The sequence below is a fragment of the Silene latifolia genome, unplaced genomic scaffold (genome assembly GCF_048544455.1).
Source record: "Silene latifolia isolate original U9 population unplaced genomic scaffold, ASM4854445v1 scaffold_119, whole genome shotgun sequence".
Classification (NCBI taxonomy): Eukaryota; Viridiplantae; Streptophyta; class Magnoliopsida; order Caryophyllales; family Caryophyllaceae; genus Silene; species Silene latifolia.
This window is the reverse complement of record NW_027413127.1, coordinates 1,097,052-1,120,077: the sequence shown is the minus strand read 5'-3', so window position 1 is coordinate 1,120,077 and position 23,026 is coordinate 1,097,052. Positions and strand designations below refer to the sequence as shown.

At 35.4% G+C, this 23,026-nt stretch overlaps 4 protein-coding genes across 5 annotated transcripts; 1 reads left to right on the top strand and 3 right to left on the bottom strand.

The window, feature by feature from the left end:
* The first annotated feature begins 1,015 nt into the window (after window positions 1-1,015).
* LOC141637484 (phosphoinositide phospholipase C 2-like) lies at window positions 1,016-4,514 on the top strand. The gene is made up of 9 exons (XM_074446952.1): window positions 1,016-1,519; window positions 1,825-2,021; window positions 2,105-2,240; window positions 2,643-2,885; window positions 2,968-3,161; window positions 3,268-3,385; window positions 3,537-3,689; window positions 3,784-3,870; window positions 4,031-4,514. Exons 1-9 carry the CDS (start codon window positions 1,214-1,216, stop codon window positions 4,322-4,324), a joined length of 1,728 nt encoding a protein of 575 aa, XP_074303053.1. The 5' UTR covers window positions 1,016-1,213; the 3' UTR covers window positions 4,325-4,514.
* Window positions 4,515-5,025: 511 nt separating this feature from the next.
* LOC141637488 (putative serine/threonine-protein kinase-like protein CCR3) lies at window positions 5,026-7,628 on the bottom strand. The gene has a single exon (XM_074446958.1). It carries the CDS (start codon window positions 7,451-7,453, stop codon window positions 5,144-5,146), a length of 2,310 nt encoding a protein of 769 aa, XP_074303059.1. The 5' UTR covers window positions 7,454-7,628; the 3' UTR covers window positions 5,026-5,143.
* Window positions 7,629-11,903: 4,275 nt separating this feature from the next.
* LOC141637536 (uncharacterized) lies at window positions 11,904-14,490 on the bottom strand. Of its 2 annotated transcripts, none has more exons than XM_074447022.1 (2): window positions 13,420-14,490; window positions 11,904-12,327 (listed from the first exon to the last, which is right to left on the bottom strand). In XM_074447022.1, exons 1-2 carry the CDS (start codon window positions 14,225-14,227, stop codon window positions 11,999-12,001), a joined length of 1,137 nt encoding a protein of 378 aa, XP_074303123.1. In that variant the 5' UTR covers window positions 14,228-14,490; the 3' UTR covers window positions 11,904-11,998. The 2 variants fall into 2 exon arrangements, with proteins under 2 accessions (XP_074303123.1, XP_074303122.1); XM_074447021.1 differs by having other exon boundaries at window positions 11,904-12,330; window positions 13,420-14,488.
* A 3,703-nt stretch (window positions 14,491-18,193) lies between these two features.
* LOC141637576 (long-chain-alcohol O-fatty-acyltransferase-like) lies at window positions 18,194-19,570 on the bottom strand. The gene has a single exon (XM_074447082.1). It carries the CDS (start codon window positions 19,446-19,448, stop codon window positions 18,375-18,377), a length of 1,074 nt encoding a protein of 357 aa, XP_074303183.1. The 5' UTR covers window positions 19,449-19,570; the 3' UTR covers window positions 18,194-18,374.
* Window positions 19,571-23,026: the final 3,456 nt, after the last annotated feature.

Below are 23,026 nucleotides of genomic sequence, written 5' to 3'. Positions count from 1 at the left end.
GTATGGCGTGTTCTATTTTCTTCAATTTTGCCAGCTACTGGACTTGGGCTATAAATTTTGGGCTGCTAAAACACGCCATACGTAATGGCGTGTTTCCATCTTAAGACACGCCATACGTAATGGCGTGTTCTATTTCTTTCCTTATTTTGCTACTGGATTGGGGTTAGAATTTTGGACTGCCTAAACACGCCATATGTAATGGCGTGTTCATTGAAGTAAACACGCCAATACGTATGGCGTGTTTAAGCCTCATACAGGCTCGTCAAAACCGAGCCTACGTGGACACCATTTCGATAAATGTTTTCAAAACCGACCCAAAACGACAATTCTTTTATTTTTGAGCATTATTTCAAAAACGGACTCTGTTTGTTGATGTTAATAGTGGTTCTCTATTTGATTGCATAATCTAACAGAGTAGTTGCAGGAAAGTAGTGAAAATTCCAGGAAATATGCATTCTCAGATCTCTTTGACTAAAAAGAAAATAAATTAGACTGCATGATCTAACACATGCCCTAGTTTTAGGCTACTTTGTATTTCTTAATTGTTGTTTTTAATTCTTGAATTCACACTTTATTTTTCAATGATCTTTGTACGAGAATACGAGATCAAAACTTTCCGGGTATACAATCTAAAGCGCCTTTCTCGGTTTGAACTGGATCGTTTTTAAATAATGCTAAAGAAATCGCTATATCCTATTTGTCGTATAGGACTATGAAACGGGTAAGAGTGTAAGACAACTCATTTTGCATGACGGGTTTTCTGAAAAAGACGCGACGTGCAAAATGGGACGTAGTCGCGTAGATGTCATCTATTTTTGTTGATGTGGGCTTCATGGAAAATTCTCTTCATATAAAAGATTGATTAATAAAAAACAAAGACATCAAAAGGAAGAGTGGAAGACCATAGTGGGAATCTCCTACACTTTATCTGAACCGTGTCTTTTCAGTTTTCATGGAAAAAAATATCAGGATTTTTGTATTCAATAATTTCAGATTTAATCATACAATAAGAACAATAACAAATGTGACCAATGATGAATAAAAAACAAAATGAGATTAAGACACAAGAAGAATTTATTCTTACTTTGCAAAAAAGATTATTCCGAAAATGCAAATAATATAAGAACTCTGAAACATGTTTCAGAATATCATCCAACTGTTTTCTGGTCTATGTTTTCAAGAGTTGATAAGATAAGATTTACGGAGTAAAAGAATGTCGAAACAGGCATTTGGGTTTTGTTTTTGTTTCAGGAGGATGTTCAAGCTGAACATAGCTGAGCCTCCTATCGACGTTGTTAACTTGTTTAATCAGTATTCAGAGAATGGAGTTATGACAGTTGAACAGCTTCATAAGTTTCTGGTGGAGTTTCAAGAAGAAGACGAGGCGACAGTCGATGATGCTCAAGCTATTTTGCATAGTCTTAAGCATCTTCATGTTTTTCATAGAAGAGGGCTTCACCTTGATCACTTTTTTAGGTTTCTTTTTGGTGACTTGAACTCTCCTCTTGCTTCTCTTGGGGTAACATCTTTATTCTTTCCTTCTTTCTGATTACACATTTTCTTACATTATTTTCATGTAACATCGACATTGCCCTAATGCCTCAGAGATCCGTGTCTGTAATATTGTGCAAGAATGGTTCATCGAGAATTAAATAATGAAAACATCGAGACAGCTGTGAGATAGTGTCACTGGGTGGTACTGATATGCCCTTATTTTGTACCTTTGTACTGTCTACATATGATGTTTGAACATCAACAGAGATTTTGTCGCGAGTTTACACTAAATCTGATTTCTGAACATATTCTATGTTCATGTTTACACAGGTGCACCAGGACATGACAGCCCCATTGGCTCATTACTTCTTATACACAGGGCATAATTCCTACTTGACTGGCAATCAGTTGAGCAGTGACAGCAGCATTGATCCCATCGTGAAGGCGTTGAGGACTGGTGTAAGGGTCATCGAGCTTGATTTATGGCCAAACTCGAGAAAGAATGATGTAGAAGTTTTTCATGGAGGGTATGCCTCTTCATTTCCTACTTAATTTCCGAGGATTTTTTTAGTTACTGTAAGTGAATGTGAACTTACTGAAAACATTACAGGACTATGACTTCCCCAGTAGAATTAATCAAGTGTTTGGAGGCAATTAAGGAAAATGCTTTTTATGCTTCGGAGTATCCTGTTATTATTACTTTTGAAGATCACTTAGACTCTTTGCTTCAGGCTAAAGTTGCTCAGGTCAGTCGTCCACTGTTTCGTAAGCTGTAACTGGACATGGCAGGATCATTCTGGTCGGGTTCAGTTTGGTCATTTTTGGGTCAATAATTATTAGTCGGGTCAATTGGGTCCTTTTTGGGGTCATGGTTAAAATGTTCGGGACATTTTAGGTTAGGGCCAGCCGGTCGGATAGGGTTGTATTTGGGTCATTGGCTGTTGGTCGGGTCAATTAGGTCACTTTTGAGTCGCGGGTATGAAGCTTTTTTGTTTAAAATTAGGCATTTCTGGCCTGATAAAGTCTGGTTGGATTGTTTTTTAGCTAGGTTCATATCGGATCAATTTGGATCGAGTCAGTTTTGTCAGGTCTAGCCGTGACTGCAGTTATACCATAACAATGTTAACTCGATTTTCCATGTAATTCAGATGGTTACTAAAACATTTGGAGATATGCTCTTCCCAAGCATGGATTTCCAGGAATTCCCTTCACCTGAATCATTAAAGAGGAAGATTTTGATATCAACCAAACCACCGAAAGAATCCTTTGACAATCTCAAAGAAGAAGAAAACAATGAGCAAAAGGTGTATCGTTGTGTAAATATATCCGGAAAATCAATAGGAAATGGAGGTGGGTTCACAAAGAGAAAAGAAGTTCTTATACAGGACAAGGTTAGCTTAATGTCCTTCTTGCCTGAACTTTTCGATGTTTAAATTTCTGTCAAATGGATATTAATAAAAACCGTTTTAGCAGCAAAATGAGATGGAGGAAGAAGAGGAAGAGGGATCGGTTTCCGAGTATAGAGACTTGATTTCAGTACATAAGGTCAAGGGAAAAGGTGGATTGGCTAACTTGCTGAGAGGTGATTCTAAGAGAGCGGCTCGTTTGAGCCTTGGAGAGCAAAAACTTCAGAATGCTATCAAAACTCATGGACCTGATATCATTCGGTCAGTAAATACAGTTTTCTGTACATTTCAGTCTGCTTATGAGACCATTTCTGAAGTCCAAGGCTCATTGTTCTCGGCTCATTGTTCTTTGCTTCATTTCCTGTAGGTTTACTCAGACGAATTTACTCAGAGTATACCCAAAGGGTACGCGAATTTTATCTTCAAATTACAATCCTCTCCTCGGATGGACACATGGGGTTCAAATGGTTGCTTTCAATATGCAGGTTTACATCTCTCACTTCTGTAGTTCTGCACTTCTTACATCAGAAAAATATTGCATGTGCCTTAGTCGGGCATGTTTAAGGCAATAGATTAATGTTGACGAGTATTTTATGCTGACAGTCATTTCTGATTTCTGCATTCTGTACACTACAGGGCTACGGAAAATACCTTTGGATCATGCAAGGAATGTTCAGAGCCAATGGAGGGTGTGGTTATGTGAAAAAGCCGGATTTGCTTTTGAATTCCGGTCCCAAAAACGAGGTTTTTAACCCAAACATAAGTCGCCAAGTCAAGAAAACATTGAAGGTCAGTGATTCGTCTACTACTGTAATGTATGATCAAGATGCAGATTAGGTCTTTTTCACAAGCAAATCTTTATAATCTTTGTACTGATAAACAGGTAAAGGTATACATGGGAGATGGATGGCATTTGGAGTTCCGGCGCACCCATTTTGATGCATTCTCGCCACCAGATTTCTTTGCTAAGGTCAGATGCTAAAAGATCTCAGTATAAATAATTAAATGAAGAATAAATACGGATTTAGGTTGTTCTCACATGTAAGACTGTCTCGTACAGTACTCACAAGGTTTTTGCAGTAGATTAGATTTGCATTTTATACTGAGAAAGTTGTGTTTTTTATGGCTAGCTTCAAATATTAGGAGTCCCAGGTGATAATAAGAAGGTACAGACAAAGCCTATGGAGGATGAATGGATTCCGACATGGAACAGAGAGTTCGAGTTCCCATTAACAGTGCCTGAACTCGCACTTTTGAGAATTGAAGTTCGGGACTATAACATGAGTGGAAGACATGATTTTGGAGGTCAGACTTGCTTGCCGGTGTCAGAATTGCGCAGTGGTATTCGAGCAATTCCCTTGTACGACAAAAAAGGACGGAAATACAAGTATGTAAAACTACTCATGCAGTTTCAGTTCATCTGAGATTACCATTATGTATTTTAGACATTAAAATCATACTTAGATACACAATGTGAAAAAGGTTTTGTACTGTAGATGATCTTGACCTAGTTTGCTATCCAACTTCATTGTATGTGTGTAATGCTGAACAACTGATTCAATGTGTATAATGTCGGTTCGATTCTGAACAACTAATTCAATGATAAGAACTCATTTGATGAAAACTTCTCTTGTGCATTCTGTAGTTTCTGTAAATTTAAGCAGTAATGCAGCATAAATTTAGCCCTGGCAAAACGGGTCGGGCCAATTCGGGTCGGGTTGGTTCGGGTCTCTCATTGATTTCAGGTTAATTCGGGTCGGGACGGGTCGTTTCGGGTCAAGCGGGACGAGTTGTTTCGGGTCGGGACATTTTCGGGTCAATGAATAATAGAGAAATAGCCATTGCAAGTCTTTTCGGTTCAATTAGAGTAATATTTTGTCGGGTCATTTTCGGGTTTGGTGATTTCAAATCGGGTCATTTTCGGGTCGGGTCAAGAAAGCTCGGGTCATGTTCGGGTCGGGTCAATTCGGGCTTTCGAGTCATGCTCGGGTGATGTAATTCGGGTCACTTTGGGTCTCGGGTCGGATTGTTTTTGCCAGGTCTACATAATGCAACCACATTGTCTGACAAATTTGCAGGAGTTTTAAATGTTACTACAACATCCGGCTAAGACGATGAATCTGGATCAAGACTAAAACCGATGTTTTGTACCATGACAAAATACAAACTAAGATAAAAAGAAAAAATATCCTGAAAGTAAAAACTTACAGACTACCAAAAGAAGTCTAGGCAACTCCTTCATTCTAATTGAAGGAATAAAAATTCGGAGAGAATGTACCGGAGCTGCCAGTATAGAGAGCTAACGCCCGCTCCAAGTTAGAAACAACATCGGACATTGTTGGCCGCTCTTTTCCTTCCAAATTGACACACATCATTGCAGTGTACGCAACCAGCTCAACGGCCTCAGCCTCATTCATCACCGGCTGTACTACTCGCTTATCCAGCACCTTCGACACTTCCCCTGCCACGATGAAGGGTCCCGCATACTCCACCACCCCTGTCGGCCCATTCCCTTCGCTTTCCTTAAACAAAGCCTTTTTCCCTGTTAAAAGTTCCAACAAAACAACCCCGAAACCATACACATCACTTTTAGTGGTCAAGACCTTGAGCAGATAGTACTCAGGATCAATATACCCGACTGTCCCAACCGCCTTGATTGACATACTCCCTTCCTCGCTCTCTGGTCCCTTAAGGGACAACCCAAAATCCGAGACTCTCCCAACCCAATTCCCGTCTAGAAGTATGTTCGAGGTTTTGATATCTCTGTGGATTATAGGTGGAACCGCGTAGTTATGGAGATATTCAATCCCTCTTGCAGCATCCAACGCGATTCTAATTCTAATTTTCCAAGAATCGAGACAAGCGTTCTCATTTCTCGGACTGTTATGCAACATATCATGTAAGGCACCATTTGCCATAAACTCATACACCAAAAGCCTCTCACTGTTTTCTTCACAAAACCCGACTAAACTCACCAAATGCTTGTGATGAACCCTAGACAATAAGGTCAATTCCGACTCAAAAGCATACTCCCTCTCCTTTGTTCTGCAAATTATTTCCCTTTTGACAGCAACCTCGCGATTATCAGGGAGTTTACCTCTATACACAGTCCCGAAACTCCCTCTCCCAATCTTGTTCTCCAAGGAGAAGTTCCTTGTCGCACGAGCTAACTCCGTTAGGGTGAATACCTCGGCTTTCTCAACATGTTTGAATGCGTTCTCCCAATTCCTCTCTCGTCCTGAAGCTAAAGAGCTTAACTGAGTGATTGATGACGATCTTGACTGAGGCGCGCTAGACGGATTGCTTTCTATGAAAGGTGAATAATCCACGCTTGATTTACTACCAATGGAAGTAAGCTCCTTTGCCTTAACTACCTCCTTCACCGTTTTCTCTCGTGAGCGCGTTTTTCTCAGGTATATGAAGTAACATAGCGCGCAAAACCCAGACAGCATTCCGACTATCCCAAATACCTCATATGCCCAAAACGGCCTGTAATCTTTCTCTGCTAGTGGTAATGATACTGAAACAGGTGATGGCATAGGTGAGATTCCGGGACCTGCAAATTCCGAGTATTTTACGCGAGATCCCATCCTACGCCCGACCTGTAATGGACCGGGAATCACAGATGGTAACAGACCAGACCAACCCGAACCCCAACACAAAATTGTTAAGTTATCAGTTCTCAACCCACATGTAAAATCTAAGGCACCAACTATAGAGACGAACGAGACAGCTGGTACATTCCCTGCAACACCGCCCCTACCCCAACAAACTACCGAGCCATTACTTCTCGTCAGCCCACAGGTGTAGGCCCCGCCGAGAGCAAGGGCAGAATAGTAAAAAGAGGTGTTTGAAACTGAAGGGATGTTCAGTTGTCCTGCATCATTTTTCCCTTTACATATTAACATACCAGATATAGAAATCCCGCAGACATGCGATTTCCCTGCAACTACGCTTAACATTGACATATTCCAAAATTGAGCCTCGATTAAGTCTCCTATTCCGCTTTCACCCCAACACAAGACGGTTTTATCTTCCCTCGCTATCCCACAGGAAAACCCGTCACCAGATGTGATGCTCAGGAAAGCAGTATCTCCCTCAGGCTGTAGAAATACAGGCCGACCCGAGAATCTTCCTTTTTTCCAGCATTGGATGATGCTGGTTTTAGCCTGTAATGCACAAACTCGATCATTTCCGACTGTTATATCAGTTAATGGGGAAAGGGGATTGTGATATATGTTCTCGACTCGAGAAGTTAAGTTATCCCAACAGAAGATATCAGCACCATCTGATGTCAATCCACAGAACATATTCTTCCCACCAGATAGTCTGTCGAATGAGATATTTGGCAAGACGGAAAATGTTCCGTCTCCTTGGAAACATTGGATGCTTTGTGAAGATTTTTCAGTGAGAATTCTACAGACGGAGTTAGAACTATAGGTGACAGCAATCGTAGAGGACGAGCCAAGGCCAGTAACCTTTGTTAGCAGTGAAAAAACTGCAAGAAAAACGACATTCACGAAACAGGTAACATATATAGATTTGATCCTCATGGAATGTTTTAAGGAAGCAAGAAAGCGAAGAATGATCGAAGAAGCGAAAAGGAAAAGGAAAAGGAAAAGGAAAGAGTTGAGTGAAGATCCATTAATGAAGAAGAAGAAAAGAATGAAGCAAATGATTAATGCAGACAGCAGACAGCAGACAGGAGTATTAGTCAAATAAACCTTGTTTATCTGCAGGTTGTTCTTAGGAAAGGATACCAACTATGAATGTATTTTTATGATTAATTATTTAATTAAAAATTTAACAACCATGATTAGTAGTCTAGAAATGGTCAAGTAGTTGAGATTAATATAATTAATTGGATGATTAAACAAGGCAAGATTTATAGTTGCATGCACGAACATGAAATGTCTACAAATTATTTAGAAAAAATACAGTCATTCGGAAACAGCTCTTTGTGTTGCTAGCAGTCTAGCACAAGGGTAAGGCTGCGTACATAAAGGGATAAAACGGTCGGGTTTACATAGTATTTTTCCTATAATAGAGAGAATGTTTCTGAATGATTCAAATTACGACTGTGTAATTGTTAACTACTTATTAATGAAAGACGCACGTACAAGTTAATATGCAATTATAGGGATTCATAATGAATCTCTGATTACATTCTCAACAATATTATTACTAGAAAAATCATAATATACCGAACCCCCACGATCACTGTTCAATTATTTATATAACTCAATTATAAATCTATACATTATTTGTAAGAAATTGATTTAATTGAATTGACAATGATCAAACTTGTCATTTGAACAAAAGTAGTTAATGTATTATACAACTGGTTGTATATACAACTTATTTAATGTAGTTGAGCTTTGTTATGAAGTTATCGACCTCTACTAACAAAATTATTGAGGTATGATACAAAGTTATTGAGCTTCACAGAATAATTATTAAGCTCAATAACTTGTAAAATAGCTCAACAACTTTGTGTTGTGTTAGAAACAACAACTTTGACGCAACATTGTCTGACTATACAACTGGTTGTAGGATAGTATTGGTCCACAAAAGAGTAAGGAAAAAAGGAAGGGAATCAGGCTAATTTTACGTAAACAATTAGTCTTGTGTAGAACGGTTATTTATACAAAAGGATTTGTAAGAGTATTCTTTACATAGGGACCTTATTGTTTCTTTCTTTTGGTATGCAGGGAGACAGGAGACTGAGAGATGAATTATAATCCGAAAAGACGGTGTCAGATAGTAGTGATCAGTCAGTTTCCTCAGTTCCCTGTAATATTTGATGCAGACAAACCAGTACTCATAAATTTGATTTGCACATTTCTTTTTTATTTTGTAGTCAATGAGGTGATCAAATATGAGCTCGGGTTTGATAACCGGCCAGTCCCACGCCTAGCCCCTGTAAATGTCTGAAATGCATTGTTCTTTCCGGCTTCTTTTGCCATCCGAAAAGGCCGGGTCCAATGGGCAATATAAGTAGACCTGACAAAATCAACCCGACCCGAAAAGGTTGACCCGAGACCCGAAATTGACCCGAACGACACCCGAAACCCGAATTAACCCGACCCGACCCGAAAATGACCCGAGCTTTCATAGACCCGTATTAACCCGACTCGAAATGACCCGACCCGAAACTAGCCAACCCGTAGATGACCCGAACGATCACTGTTCAATTATTTCTCACTCAATTATAAATCTATACATTATTTGTAAGAAATTGATTAAATTGAATTGACAATGATCAAACTTGTCATTTGAACAAAAGCAGTTAATGTATTATACAACTGATTATATATACAACTTATTTAATGTAGTTGAGCTTTGTTATGAAGTTATCGAGCTCTACTAACAAAATTATTGAGTTATGATACAAAGTTATTGAGCTTAACAGAATAATTATTAAGCTCAATAACTTGTAAAATAGCTCAACAACTTTGTGTTAGAGCTCAACAACTTTGAGGCAGTTGTACAATGCTACTATACAACTGGTTGTAGGATAGTATTGTGGAACAAAAGGGTAAGGAAAAAAGGAAGGGAATCAGGCTAATTTTGCGTAAACAATTAGTCTTGTGTAGAACGGTTATTTATACAAAATGATTAGGATTTGTAAGAGTATTCTTTACATAGGGGCCTTATTGTTTCCTTCTTTTGGTATACAGGGAGACAAGAGACTAAGAGATGAATTATAATCCGAAAAGACGGTGTCAGATGGTAGTGATCAGTCAGTTTCCTCAGTTCCCTGTAATATTTGATGCAGACAAACCAGTTCTCATAAATTTGATTTGCACATTTCTTTTTTATTTTGTAGTCAATGAGGTGATCAATATGAGCTCGGGTTTGATAACCGGCCAGTCCCACGCCCGGCCCCTGTAAATGTCTGAAATGCATTGTTCTTTCCGGCTTCTTTTGCCATCCGAAAAGGCCGGGTCCAATGGGCAATATAAGTAGACCTGGCAAAATCAACCTGACCCGAAAAGGTTAACTCGAGACCCGAAATTGATCCGAACGACACTCGAAACCCAAATTAACCCGACCCGCCCCGACCCGAAAATGACCCGAGCTTTCATAGACCCGTATTAACCCGACTCAAAATGACCCGACCCGAAACTACCCAACCCGCAGATGACCCGACAAAACATAACTTTAATTGGCCCCAAAAGACTTAAAATGCCTTTTTCCTTCTTAATCATTGACCCGAAAGACCCGATCCGCTTGACCCGAAACAACCCGACCAATAAACCCGAACTAACCCGAATATTTTAGAAACCCGAAATGACCCGACCCGAACACGACCCGTTGACCATAAGTACCGCTCATGAACAATTGAACACTAGTACTCGATCTGAAGCCTCAAGTTGTCTTGAATCGTATCCATTATTTTTAACAATAATTCTTATGTAAGGCGGTTTTACACTCACCTTACATTTTACCTAGACATCCCCTTATTAACTTCTCTTATTAGCTACAAATGTTTTGTGACGGGTATATTTGTCTTTAATGTAATGATTTTACACTAATTTAGTATAAAACCGTTTTACACAAAACCAGCTCCTCATTTATCAGACTTGTCGTTCGTTATTCGAGTTAATAGAGAAGATACAATCTTGAATCTAGACATCTTGGTATAAGAGAATGCAAGGTAATAAATTTGTTACTTGTTCCATTTGTCTTCATTTAAAAGTTGTCCTTGTTCATGATACACTTGATTCCAAATAAGTTTAGGATTGCAGGTGTTCCTTTGATGTTAAAAAAGTTAAAGGCAAGCAGTAACTTAAAGTCTAAAGCATGCAAAAGTTGTTTTGACAGTGAAAACAGCATTAATTTGTTAAGTGTTTAGGTGAGCACCCAACAAGGCCACTTTTGTACACTAGTGAATGGCTCAAACCACTTTTCTTTCAGTTCAGACCGTTGTAAGTGTGAAACGGATCTAAGATAACTTATATATATCCGATTAGTAATGAGCTTTCATTAGTGCTATAGATATACTTTTGACGGTCTTAGAGACGTCATATGTGAAAATAATTGTTTGGGTAAGATTGCGTACATCTAACCTGCTTATCTCGTATTAACTCGAGGATGATTAAGGATTAATGTTGGAATATTTTTCACAGATGGTTAGAATTAACTGTGTAGTAGATAATTGCGCATGCAAGTTTGAGGAACATTCATCATTAGTGGCTACTATATGAGCAAGAGAGGAACAGTATATATCAAAGGCATGCTGGTAAATGAAGCATTCCATCAAATCAAAATAAGTACTTGTAAAAGATAAAAATATGGTCCTCAAGATTTATTTTTTTAGCATGATTTTGTGTCTTAATTGCTTTCCTATTGAGACGACAATAACATCAGAGTCTTAATACCAAAATGATTTGAAGTCGACTGACATTAATCATTCTTTGAAACCAGTGGGGAAGAAAAACTATGAAGACATGTTATTTACATGTGAATGTAAATCGGGTAGATATTAGTTAGTTTAATCGCGCAAATTCTTATTTCAGACGGGCTGTTTTCCCGTCTGAAATAAGACGGACAAAATGTTGCCATTTTTTAAGAGAATATAACCATTTAATGATAAAATGTTATAACTAGAGGTGTCGCTTTTTACCCTGGAAATGATGTAAAAAAATAATGGTAACAAGTTATCAGAAAATAATTAACATTTTATTGTAAAATGGCAACATGTTGTCCGTCTTATTTCAAACGGGAAACAGCCGTATGAAGTAAGACGCGTTGGCCAGCCAGAGAAATCGTCTCTATTTATCTTCACGGACGTTAGTTAGTTTAGCCGGTAAATTTGATCTATGACGCGAAAAATATGCCGAAATTTTCTTCAACTTCAGTGATTTACCAGAATGCAACACCGTTACCTCAGTGTGGTTGTGTAATAAGTACATTAACAAAAATGCAGTAAAACCAAGATGCTAGTGATAATTCCTACTATTTGACTGCTCGTAAAACCGTCTTATAAGAGACCAATTACTATGTATATGTCATTATATATCTATAATAATAATAATGTACAAGACGGAATTAAGTTATTACAAAATAAGACGATAACTGATTAATTTCCACCATTAAATCTCGAAAAACTGATCTACTAAGTCATTAATTAACTGATCAAAGATCAATTTACTGAAATGTAACCCAAAATAATCTATTTCTTCAGCTCTAAACATTCTTCTATACTTCCAGTTTGAATTACTAAAATCGATTTCAGCTAACCTGCAAGCTCTTCTCACCATCTCGACATTTTCATGTTTTTTGTAATCTCGTCTTTTTAATCCGCCCTTTTGTTCTTCATTTCCTTGTTTTTCCCTTTCAGTATCATCCAAATTCGAGCTTCTGTTACTAGTAGATGACAGTTCTTTACTGTCACACTCCGATCCTCTTGTTTTCGCGTCTTCTTCTGTTAAGAAATACGAAAAATTACCTTAAGAAATCGACTATAGTTCTACAACATTAACCCAATGCTCTCGTCTATAGCGAAAATGAAGGTGTCATGTAATCATGTATGCAACATTTCCCGGTTTTTAAAAATAGACTTTCCGAAATATTACCTTAACAAATCCCCTCGTTAAATAAAGGTGTCACATGTATGCAATATTTCCCGGTTGTATGGTGACACTTTCCTTTTGATATATACTTACATTTTATCAAAAAAAAAAAAAAAAAAACATTTCCCGGTTTTTAAACACATATGGACTTTTTCCGAATAACCGATAATGAAATTTGAGTCGAAAGTTGTATGACCAACTTGGACACAGAATTTAAGCTCACAGAATTTAAGCTCTAGAAATATTAAATGCAGCACAAACCAATATAAAGATATTATTAAGAGTAAATTAAAAAGGGTTTTTCTAACCTATACCCATTAGGTATAGGCTAAGAAACTAAAATAGGAAAGAATTAAGGGTAATGCTATACCCATTAAGCATTAAATACCTTCTAATTTGGGTATTCATTTAGGAATTAAGAACTAAATTACACATTAACCAATACATTTAATGCATATATTAAGAATTTATTTCCTCTTTTGATTTCTTAAATACAACCCAGTAGGTTGTATTTATCATTATCCAAGAATTAAATGTGTTTTTTTGTAAATTGAAGTAAAAACGATGGGACATTGCAATTTTTCATAAAAATAGCATTTAATTCTTTCTTATTTTAGTTTCTTATCCTATAAGTTAAAAAAACAGAATTAAAAATAACTCACTTTTAAAATTCATTTTTTTAAAATTATTCCCTTATATAATTTTTTTCTAAAATTACTCCCTTAAATGCATTTTTATCAAAAAAATTCAAGTTTTGAATCAATTTTTAATAAAAGTGAATCTTAAGGAAGTAATTTTAGGAAAAAATTATATAAAAGTAATTTTAAAAAACTGAATTTTAAAAGAAAATTATTTTTAATTTACGCTATTATTAATAACTCTGTTGTAAAACGGAAAATATCGTGAAAAATAATGTGCCAGTTAAATGAACTGAAATTTACCTGAATTACTTGAAACAGTAACTTCAGCATCACTAATAAATTCACTGTCATCAAGAACAGAAACCGGACTCGAATTATCCAACTCACACTCTACTTCACCTTTACTCCTACCTTTAATTCCGTCTTCCTCCGCTTTCGTGACATTAATCCTGTCTCGAAACGGAGAAAGTTTATAACTTTGTTTCGAAACAAGATCGTTTTCCAAACTTTGACTAATTTGAGTTGAAATCCCCAAACTAACCCTCTCCTCATCTGAAAACACTCTGTTTTTCCCCTGTTCTTCTCTGTTTATCCTCTGTTTTCCCCTGCGTTTCGCCGTCTTCGATTCGCCGAAGCTCGAAACTTTTTTCTTCTTTTTACAAGATTTAACATCGAAATTTAGAACCAAGAAATCATCACCTTCAAGCTCAAAGAAATTCGGGGTTTCCCGGAACGAAAACGATGTTTTTACCCTTCTGTGTTGCAAGGCTTCCCCCTGTATCTCCTCTGTTCCGTCTCTGAAATTCCCAGAATCCATTGATTTGCTTCGGAATATCGAATTCCAACTTTTCTGATCATCATTTGAACTTATCTCCGGCATGAACTCCAAACCCATTAGTCTAGCAACTAAATTGGGCGTAGCGGAACCGTCTACGAGTTTTTCAATCTTGGAGAATTCTTCATGGTTTTCGAAGTCAGAAGGGTATGTTGGTGGGGTTTTTGAGCCGAGAATTCGACTCAAAAACCCGGAAAAACAACTTAATCCATTGCCTTTATTAGTACAGAAATTTGGACTGAAAGAAGTAGATGATGATGGACTAAACTTCATTTTTGAAAGAAGAAGATAAAGAATATTTTTTTCTTGGTTTTTTAAATTTATTTATTTATTTATTTTGGAGTGTTGTTGAAATTCAAGCTGTTGTAAGTAAAGGAAAAGGCATGGAACAAACAGGAAGAAGAAAAAGCAAAGAAGGGGAAAAAGAGGAATTTGAATGAATGTGTTGTGATATAAAGGGGGGCAAAGAATGATAAAGTAAAGATTATGTTGGATCAGTAAAAGAATGTGGTATGTGTGAAAGTGTGAAAGTGTGAATTGTGAAAGAGAGTAGTCAAAGTAAGTTGATAATTTGCTATGAGAAAGACATTTCACTATTTTATTTAAGAAGTGGTAATCGGGTTAGTCAGATCTGGTTTGGACAAGGTTATATCACTCAGTCTTGTTTTAGGTCGAGTTGGATTTAGGCCAAGTCATTATCAGGTCGGGTTATTTGGGTCGATTGGTGTGCCGGGTTGGGTCGGGTTTGATTGGGTTATTATGGAGTCTAGTTACTTTATCGCATTGCTTCAACTTTTTAGTAATAAGCAATACATATCAAACTAAACACTAAATGAATTTCAATCACTTTCAGTTTGATTAATATTAAGTTTAATAATTGTCTGGTCATCAATAATTAAGTCAATATTGGGTCAGGTTCATATTCGGCCGGGTTAGGTTTGGGTCACTCAGTCACTAGTCACTGGGTCATATAGGGTATGGGGTGCAAATGGGTCGGGTCGGGTCGGTTTTGGGCTATTAATTTTTTGGGGGTTTTGTCGGGATGGATCAAATTTGTCAGTTATAGTGACTAACGACAGGACATGTTCGAAATATAGAAGGCATAGCGATGGCCATAAATAATAACCCCTCTAATACTACTTTAAAAAGGTTGTGAATTGAAATCAAAGGAATTTTCATTCAAATTTTAACCACTAAACTCCACGTCTCCAATTTGTGGATTAACTTGAAAATTTGAGGTTGTTAGACTCATGACACGTGATTTAAAAACCGAATTTGAGTTGAGTCGGATTGTATAAAACAATGATTAGACGATTTGTAATGAACGCCACTTAATCAATATTTTTAATAAAGGAATCATCCCAAACAAAGGTTTAAAGTAACAACCGAGGTCAATTAGCGAATTAATATTCTTATAATCGTATAACTCAATAAATTTACTCCGTACGTATTAGTGGAACTTTTTTACCTATAGGTTTTACACTAAAACTTGGGAGAGACGGTCTCTCACTAAGTTATTGAGAGACCAATTTTTCGTACCCTTTTATTTGTATTTCGTACCCCTTTTATTGTTGATCGTGACATAGTAATTTCGTACCTATTTACATAATAAATGTACCCATTTTATCATTAATCATGATTTATACCTATTTTATTACCTTCAGATCACTTTTTCTTAAAATTGTCTGATAAATTGCCTCTCAATAAAAGCTTATTAAGAGAACGCTCTCAAGCACTCTACTCTAGGTTTTATACTTTATAGAGGGGGTGGAAAAGAATAGTAGCATGACAATAATTTTAGGACAAAGTAGATGTAGCTAGCATTTGCATTAAATAATTTACCCATAAACGGCAAAAAAAAGTAGGTAAATAAATTTTGAATGTTAGAATTGTAGTTTCTACAGTAGGTAAAAAAGTGGTGGCGGGATGAAGATTTGAATAAATGGTTGCAGAAGAATAGGAATTTGATGTGAATAAAGAGCAGAATTGCATGCCATAACTTTATGAACAGTCACTTTTTTGTGGAATTTTCGGTCATCAACGGTTGTAGAATTTGCAGATTTTGTTGGTCAAATTTTACCATTAATTTGTACTATAGTTTTGGCAGTTTCTTAATGTAGACTTGTCATGTAGTCTTGTTTGGTCTAGAGGCTAGGCTTGGCAAAATTGAGATCCGAATAACCCACTCATATTCGATCCGACATCCGAACTCAAGACCCCGTTCTTGATAATAGTTGACGCGAAAATGACCTGCCCGAAATAACCCAACCCAAAGCCAGCAAACCCCAAATTGACCGGCCCAGAACTGACCAGGCCGGAACCCGATCCGATTGACTCGTTTGCCAGGTCTAGGCTAGAGTGAGCAAAATTGGTGTATCTGAATGGTTTTTTTTTGGATAGGTGTCGGTTTTTAATCGGATGTACTCAGTTTTTCATCACTTTAAAAATTGGGATGAGAATTTGTGGCTAAAATGCTTAGTTTTATTTTGAGAGAATTAAGATAGTTTGGTTTGCGCGAAAGTGGTAATTAGGCCCCTTAACTCTGATCAATTGTGAAATTAGGCCCCATAATTTTTATTTGGAGCAATCAAGCCCCTTAAGTTTCATCAAAAGTGAAATTCAACCCCATTTTTTTAAATTTACACAAGAATTTTAATTAAAAACAATTTATAATAGTATTAAACAATTTATTAAATAACTAAAAATTACTAATTGCAACTTTACGAATTTTTACATAATTTATTAATCATTGAAGAACACTTTTACATACATATTTAGTAAATTGTTTATAATTTATATAACATTCATACATATATAATAAATTGTCTATATATTATAAAATTCAAAATAAAATAATTCTCAATATTTAATATAAATATAAAAGTTCTAAAATTATAAAAAAAAAATTATATTTGATAAATTGTATTAAAAGTGATATTAATATAAGAATTTGGTGAAAATTATGAAAATGGGGTTGAATTTCACTTTTGGTGAAACTTAAGGGGTTTGATTGCTCCAAATTAAACTTATGGGGCCTAATTTCACAATTGAACAGAGTTAAGGGGCCTAATTACCACTTTCGCGGTTTAGTTTGTGTTTAAGAGAATAAGGACGAATTATTCATTAATAATAGTATTACACTCCCAGTAATTTGAGAATGATTTATTCATTAATAATAGTATTACAATATAAAATCGTTGTACAGTATAACCAATTAAAAAATGACATTTTTAAAGTAAAATAAAAGTATCATTTTATCCGTAAAAGTGTTCACCTTACATTCTTTTTTAATAAACAAACGACTTCTTAATAATGGACACTTATTGACATAAAATGACAATGTTTATTACCATAAAATAATCATTTTTTAGCTATCGCACCATACAACGATCGCACTCGTCTAAACATGGCCACCCGAAGTCTGACCCCAAGAATGCTTCAAATTTTTCCTGCGAACATGCTCACCCACTGAAAGAAGCAAATGCATTCCATCATCTTTAGCTACCCAATAACATGTTTCATCTGGACATTCACTGGTATCAAATTCAGGCTTATTATTATCCGAAAATGCTAAAAAAGTTATGCTTCCTCTAGAACAACTTGTTGTACAGTGTAACTTCGTCTCACTAAAAAACTTTCCATTGATCTTAAATTCACAATGTCCGTTTGGTGCAAGTGTCCTGGTTGGAAAAGTTTTTTTATCATTTTTTATACATTTAACTTTAAGTGTCTCATTCATCTTATTTGCAAAAAAAACATTTATTATCTCATCATGATCACTATCACTACTACTGCTACTACTGCTGCTACCATAAGAGGGTTCGAATGCAAGATAAATTATTAGTAGAAGGGTGATCATAATGTCGCTCAGATAACTCATTTTTTGAATTTTATCTTTAGTATTTGTTCAAGTTTAGATTTGTATTATGGTGTAGTGTAACCATATCATCTTAATATATATAAATACATTATGGAGTATCATCTTAATATATATAAATACATTATGGAGTATATACTTAAGTAATATGCACATTTATGTTAATTTTCATATCTATCATGAGTCGATAGTTTAACTAAAAGAAACTGGACCAGTTTGACAATTAAGTTCATCTCTCAAATTGTACTGTTTCTAGATCATGTGGATATAAACACTAATGAGTTGCCACACTTGCCGGTATCAAATATTTTTGATTCTAATAAGTGGGCACTGAGCACACGGCAAGAAAACTAAACTGCACAGATGCGAAATCACCAATTTTTCGTGTTATTGGTATCCTGTTTCATTTAAACAATTGTCAAGAGAATTGTATGCCGAGTTTATACAAGTATTTGTAACAAATTCGAAAAATGAAATTGAACAAATAGTGTTTAGAAAATGTTCCTTGATCCTTCCACCTTTTTTGTACGAGGAATTTGAAAATCATCGGACCCATTTAAAGAAGCTTATAAAAGCCTCGTACAATGACTGGAGTTCCTGAATAGACCTAAGATCAACCTTGTTCCTCACAAGCGGAGGAAAGAACCACAAATACCCGGTACCCATTACAAACCCAACTGTCAATGGGTTCGTAACAGCCCAATGCAATCTCAACTTATCACCCATCGCCCGCTTCAATGCGACCTCTATCGTTACACTTATTCCTTGCAACACGAAGAACCACGTCACCTCCCACGACGGACTGACACGTGTAACATAATAGAAAATCAATTCGTGCATTAAACCGGACACCGAAAATGCAGCCATTGTTCCAAGTGCAGTGGCCCATTTTCCCCCTAAATATTTGGACGAAAATACCCTTGTGGGGTTATATACAGTGTGGCGTAGTGTATGTGTTACCATGAGGTTCCACCTCCTACCCCAAAAATCTTGGAGGGAGGTGGCTAGATATGGCTCATTTGATGGCTCAACTAGCTCTAATCCCATCATGGGTCCCACCAACATGTTAGATAATCCCATGGCTATATCAACTAAACAACATAACAAACCAGAGTAAATTACCAAAACTACCCCTACTTGCAACTTCTCCCCATATTTGTCACATATAGCTATCAAAATGGATGATATCAAAGCCTTTGACCACAAATTTAAGGGTAACACTTTGGATGACTTTTTACTATAGGAAGTAGTTGAGTCTTTGATCTTTATAGGAAAAGCTGCCATTAACACAAATGTCAAGAACGATTTGATATGGGTAAGATTGCGTACATCTGACTCCCGTCCAGTTATGGCTGTTGTTAACGGGCCGAGACCGAAGGAGTACAAAAGGAGCTTTGAGCTAGTGAGCCATGTGATGAAGGAGGAAGTAATACCTGTGGTGAAGACATAGGAGAGGGAGAGGGGGAGAATAGTGTAGAGAACAAGTATAGGGAGGATGAAGAGAAGCCTCATTTTTCCCTTGGGGATTTTGGAAACAATGAAGTAACAATAAGAAAGGGAAACAAATATTATTGAGCATACCTTAAGGAGTGCCTTAGCTTCACTATCATCTTCCATTGATTTTGCTTCTATTATTATTATTTGGTTATTTTTACGAGGATAATATTTCTTAAGGAGTGCCTTGAAGGCTTGTTTGTGATGATAGCTATAGCTTACTAAGTTTGTAGCCCCACATTTTAAATTGCTGATAAATAAGAACTCCTTAGCGTACACTCTTTGGTTTGATAAATTATTTTTCATTGGTTTCTAATAGATTCGTTTACGATTATAGATATTTTTTATAAGTATCGTATAACATTCTATTAATGAATTGTTCATTTATTTCAGAATAGCAGTATTATTATTTGAGATTCCAGTGTTATCTTGTGATAAGGTAATGGAAATATAAAAGAGAAATCTTCCTAAACAATTTCCTGTCCGCGAAACTGGTGATTAGCTCGCACAACTTTCATTAATTGTGATATTAAGCCCCATAATTTACAAATGTAGTAATTAGGCCCCATACCTTTGAATTGAAGTGAAATTGAATCCACTTTTTTTATTTTCAACCAAAATTGCACCAAAAAAATCAATTTCATCCATTTATACAATTTATCAATACAATAAAATTTTTACACATTTATAAATTGTATGAAATTTATTATACATTTTGGGAAAAAATAATATTTGAATGAATTACATAAAATTTATAATTTGTAGAGAAATTTCATATGTATATATCAATTATATTAAAACTAGTAAAAATATTTTATCTAAAACTATATTAACTAATAAATTATATAAATACTTTTAAAATATTAAAAATTATTTAATATACAATGATTCTAAATATAAAAGGATTTAATGATATATTTATGTTAAAATTAAAAAAGAGTTGAATTTCACTTTTTTGTCAAAGTTATGAGGCCTAATTGTTACATTTGTAACTTATGAGGCTTAATTTCACAATTGCTCAAAGTTATGGGAGTTAATCGTCACTTTTGCGGTTTTCCACTTTTCCGTATTTATTAATTTACATAATAAAATAAGAACCTTAATTCACATAGATGTTAACAAATTTAGAGCAGTTTAATAATAATAATAATTTAATTTAGTCACTAATTTTTAGTTTTGTTTTGTGTTGGTTGTTAAAATATCAATTAAGTTGTCAAAATAACATTTAACGTTTTATAAATGTAAGTATTTTATATATTGAATTTGGTCTCTTACTAATTAATTAAGCCGCATCCAGTTGAGTAGATGATCTTAGACCATGTTTATCAGTTGTTCCTGCAGCCTTACTTAGACCTATTTCCTGTATTAAAATATTTATATATACATCATAACCTACTTACAAGACCTAGTTCCTTATTCGTTATTTTATCAAGCCCTACTTAGACCTAGTTCCTGAATTTTTTAACATCATATATTTTTATTATATCTTTATATCATAATTTTATTTTATTAACATTGATAAATATATTTACGATTAATATAAATCAAGTTTTCTGGTAGAAAAAATTACAAAAGAGCAATACGGATTGATTAAATAAGATTAAAACAATGATTACATTACTCTCTCCGTCCCGGTCATTTGGTTACCTATTGCATATTGGAGTGTTTTAGTCAATTATTTGTCTTTTAGGAATGTCTTTGATGTGCCATTGAATCCTTTTTCATAGTCAATTTGGTCTACTTGTCATCTAATAATTTACCCCCTTCTTTTTTTTGTTCGTCGTTGTGCTAAAACAAAAGTCAAACAAATAACTGAGACGGAGGAAGTAACTTTAAAAACCAATTCAATTATGTATTTAATTTTTTTTTAAAAAAAAAAATAAACATTTGTTAGAGGAAAAGGGGTTAAAGGTATAGTGCCATCCATGTATAGTGGTGATATCTACAATATATCAGTAGGAGGAAGACAATTGCAGGCGTTCCACAAACAAGTTCCATGCGGTCCAAATTGGAACTCTTGGACCGAGTTTTTACTACCCTAGTTCCAGCATTTTTTTTTCTTTTAATTTATTTTTGTCCTTGTTCAAGATCTAGTCTTTGCTAACCCTGCCTATAAAGGTAATCTTATATTATTGAACCATTAAGGGTGTTGAACAAGCATCTAGTTGCAGACGTGTGTAAATTACGAGTCCCTGACTCCTGCACATTCATGCATGTTGGTGTTGTTAAATTAAGAATTTTTTTCAAAAATAGGGCTTAAAATTAAAGAAATTAACAAAAAGGGGTTTTGTTGAAAGTTATTACCCAAAATGGGTCCACGTCATACCCGAAGCTAGAATTGTATTCAAATCGCTTTCCCGCTAAGCGACTATATCTTGGTTGGCATGAAATTACAATTGCTTTTAAGACCGATCTGGCCTTCATTTCGGGGGCTGCGCCAAATGATTGAAATTTCCAAATCGCTTCGGTACGAACGAACGACTTGAGCCCAAGCGACTTTTCCCTTATTAAAAAACTTTTGCAACAAAAAAAAAACAAATAATGTTTGATAGTGTGAGTCGAACACCAGACTTCATACCAAGACTATTCATGAATTAACCACTAGGCAAAGGCACAATTATTGTGATATATTTAGGCATTTAAGTTAAATATTTAATTTAATGCAAACAAGGCAGGGACAAATAATTATGGTAGTTATATATTTAAGTGCTGCAATTTAGCATTGAAATATGCGTGCATCATTGGTAGATTGGTAGTATACATAACATCCCTTACTTGAGCGAAGCGTCTGAGGTTCGATTCCAGCTATCCCCATTTTTGATTTTTTTTTTCACGCTCACTAGGGTCGCTCAGTGGCTGAGCGACTTAACGTAAAATCGCTCACCGACGAAGCGACTTGAATTCTTAACCTAGCTTCGCCAAATCCGATCCTACGTGGACCCATTTTCGGAAAATACTTTGAAAAACAACCCATTTCGCTAATTTGTTTGTTAAAAAACCCCATTTTGGAAAAAAATTCTTAAATTAATAATCAGTACGTTTGATGCCCGGTTACGTATCTTTATTTACCATTTAAATTTTATTTTCTATGAAATATGATTCGCTAAATTTTGTTAATACATACATTTATAATTTATATCTTAAAATTATGCTGAGATATAAAATTAATCAACAAATTATGAGACACGTTCATCACTTCCACTGTTAATACTATTACTTTCATTACATTCCCTGTTAATATTATTACGTTCACTACTTTTTGGTTACTGTTGTTTATTTAACTACTCCTGTTATTTTTACGGTTAACCTGTTAGTTTTGTCAAACTCATATATTTAAATAAATTAATATTTTCCTAAAATCCAATTGTTTGTTAATTTTTCATACTATCTCCGTACTTTCTTCTGTTACTTTTATTACATGTCGTGACTACTATTACTTTCACTTCTTCCGCCGTCATTATTTTTTCTATCACTAATCCCGCATTTATTATTGTTAATTTCACTACTCTCGTTGCTGCTAGTATGACTTTTACTATTCTCGTTGCTATTATTGTTGCTTTTACTACTCACATGGGTGGTTACTATCATATTAGATTATCTAGTTGTATTAGAGTTATATATTTAAATAAATACGAAATATTAGATTAGAATATTATTTAAGAGCAATTATTATTATTTACTAATTAAATTACAAATCTAAT

Bases quoted from the DNA above. Each gene is read 5' to 3' on its own strand.
- LOC141637484 (XM_074446952.1), top strand. From the start codon at position 1,214: ATGTCGAAACAGGCATTTGGGTTTTGTTTTTGTTTCAGGAGGATGTTC. The intron at 2,241-2,642 runs GTCAGTCGTCCA...CATGTAATTCAG, and splicing joins TTCAGGCTAAAGTTGCTCAG to ATGGTTACTAAAACATTTGG. The intron at 3,162-3,267 runs GTCAGTAAATAC...CATTTCCTGTAG, and splicing joins CATGGACCTGATATCATTCG to GTTTACTCAGACGAATTTAC.
- LOC141637576 (XM_074447082.1), bottom strand. From the start codon at position 19,448: ATGGAAGATGATAGTGAAGCTAAGGCACTCCTTAAGGTATGCTCAATA.
- LOC141637536 (XM_074447021.1), bottom strand. From the start codon at position 14,227: ATGAAGTTTAGTCCATCATCATCTACTTCTTTCAGTCCAAATTTCTGT. The intron at 12,331-13,419 runs GTAAATTTCAGT...ATTTCTTAACAG, and splicing joins TACTGTTTCAAGTAATTCAG to AAGAAGACGCGAAAACAAGA.
- LOC141637488 (XM_074446958.1), bottom strand. From the start codon at position 7,453: ATGAGGATCAAATCTATATATGTTACCTGTTTCGTGAATGTCGTTTTT.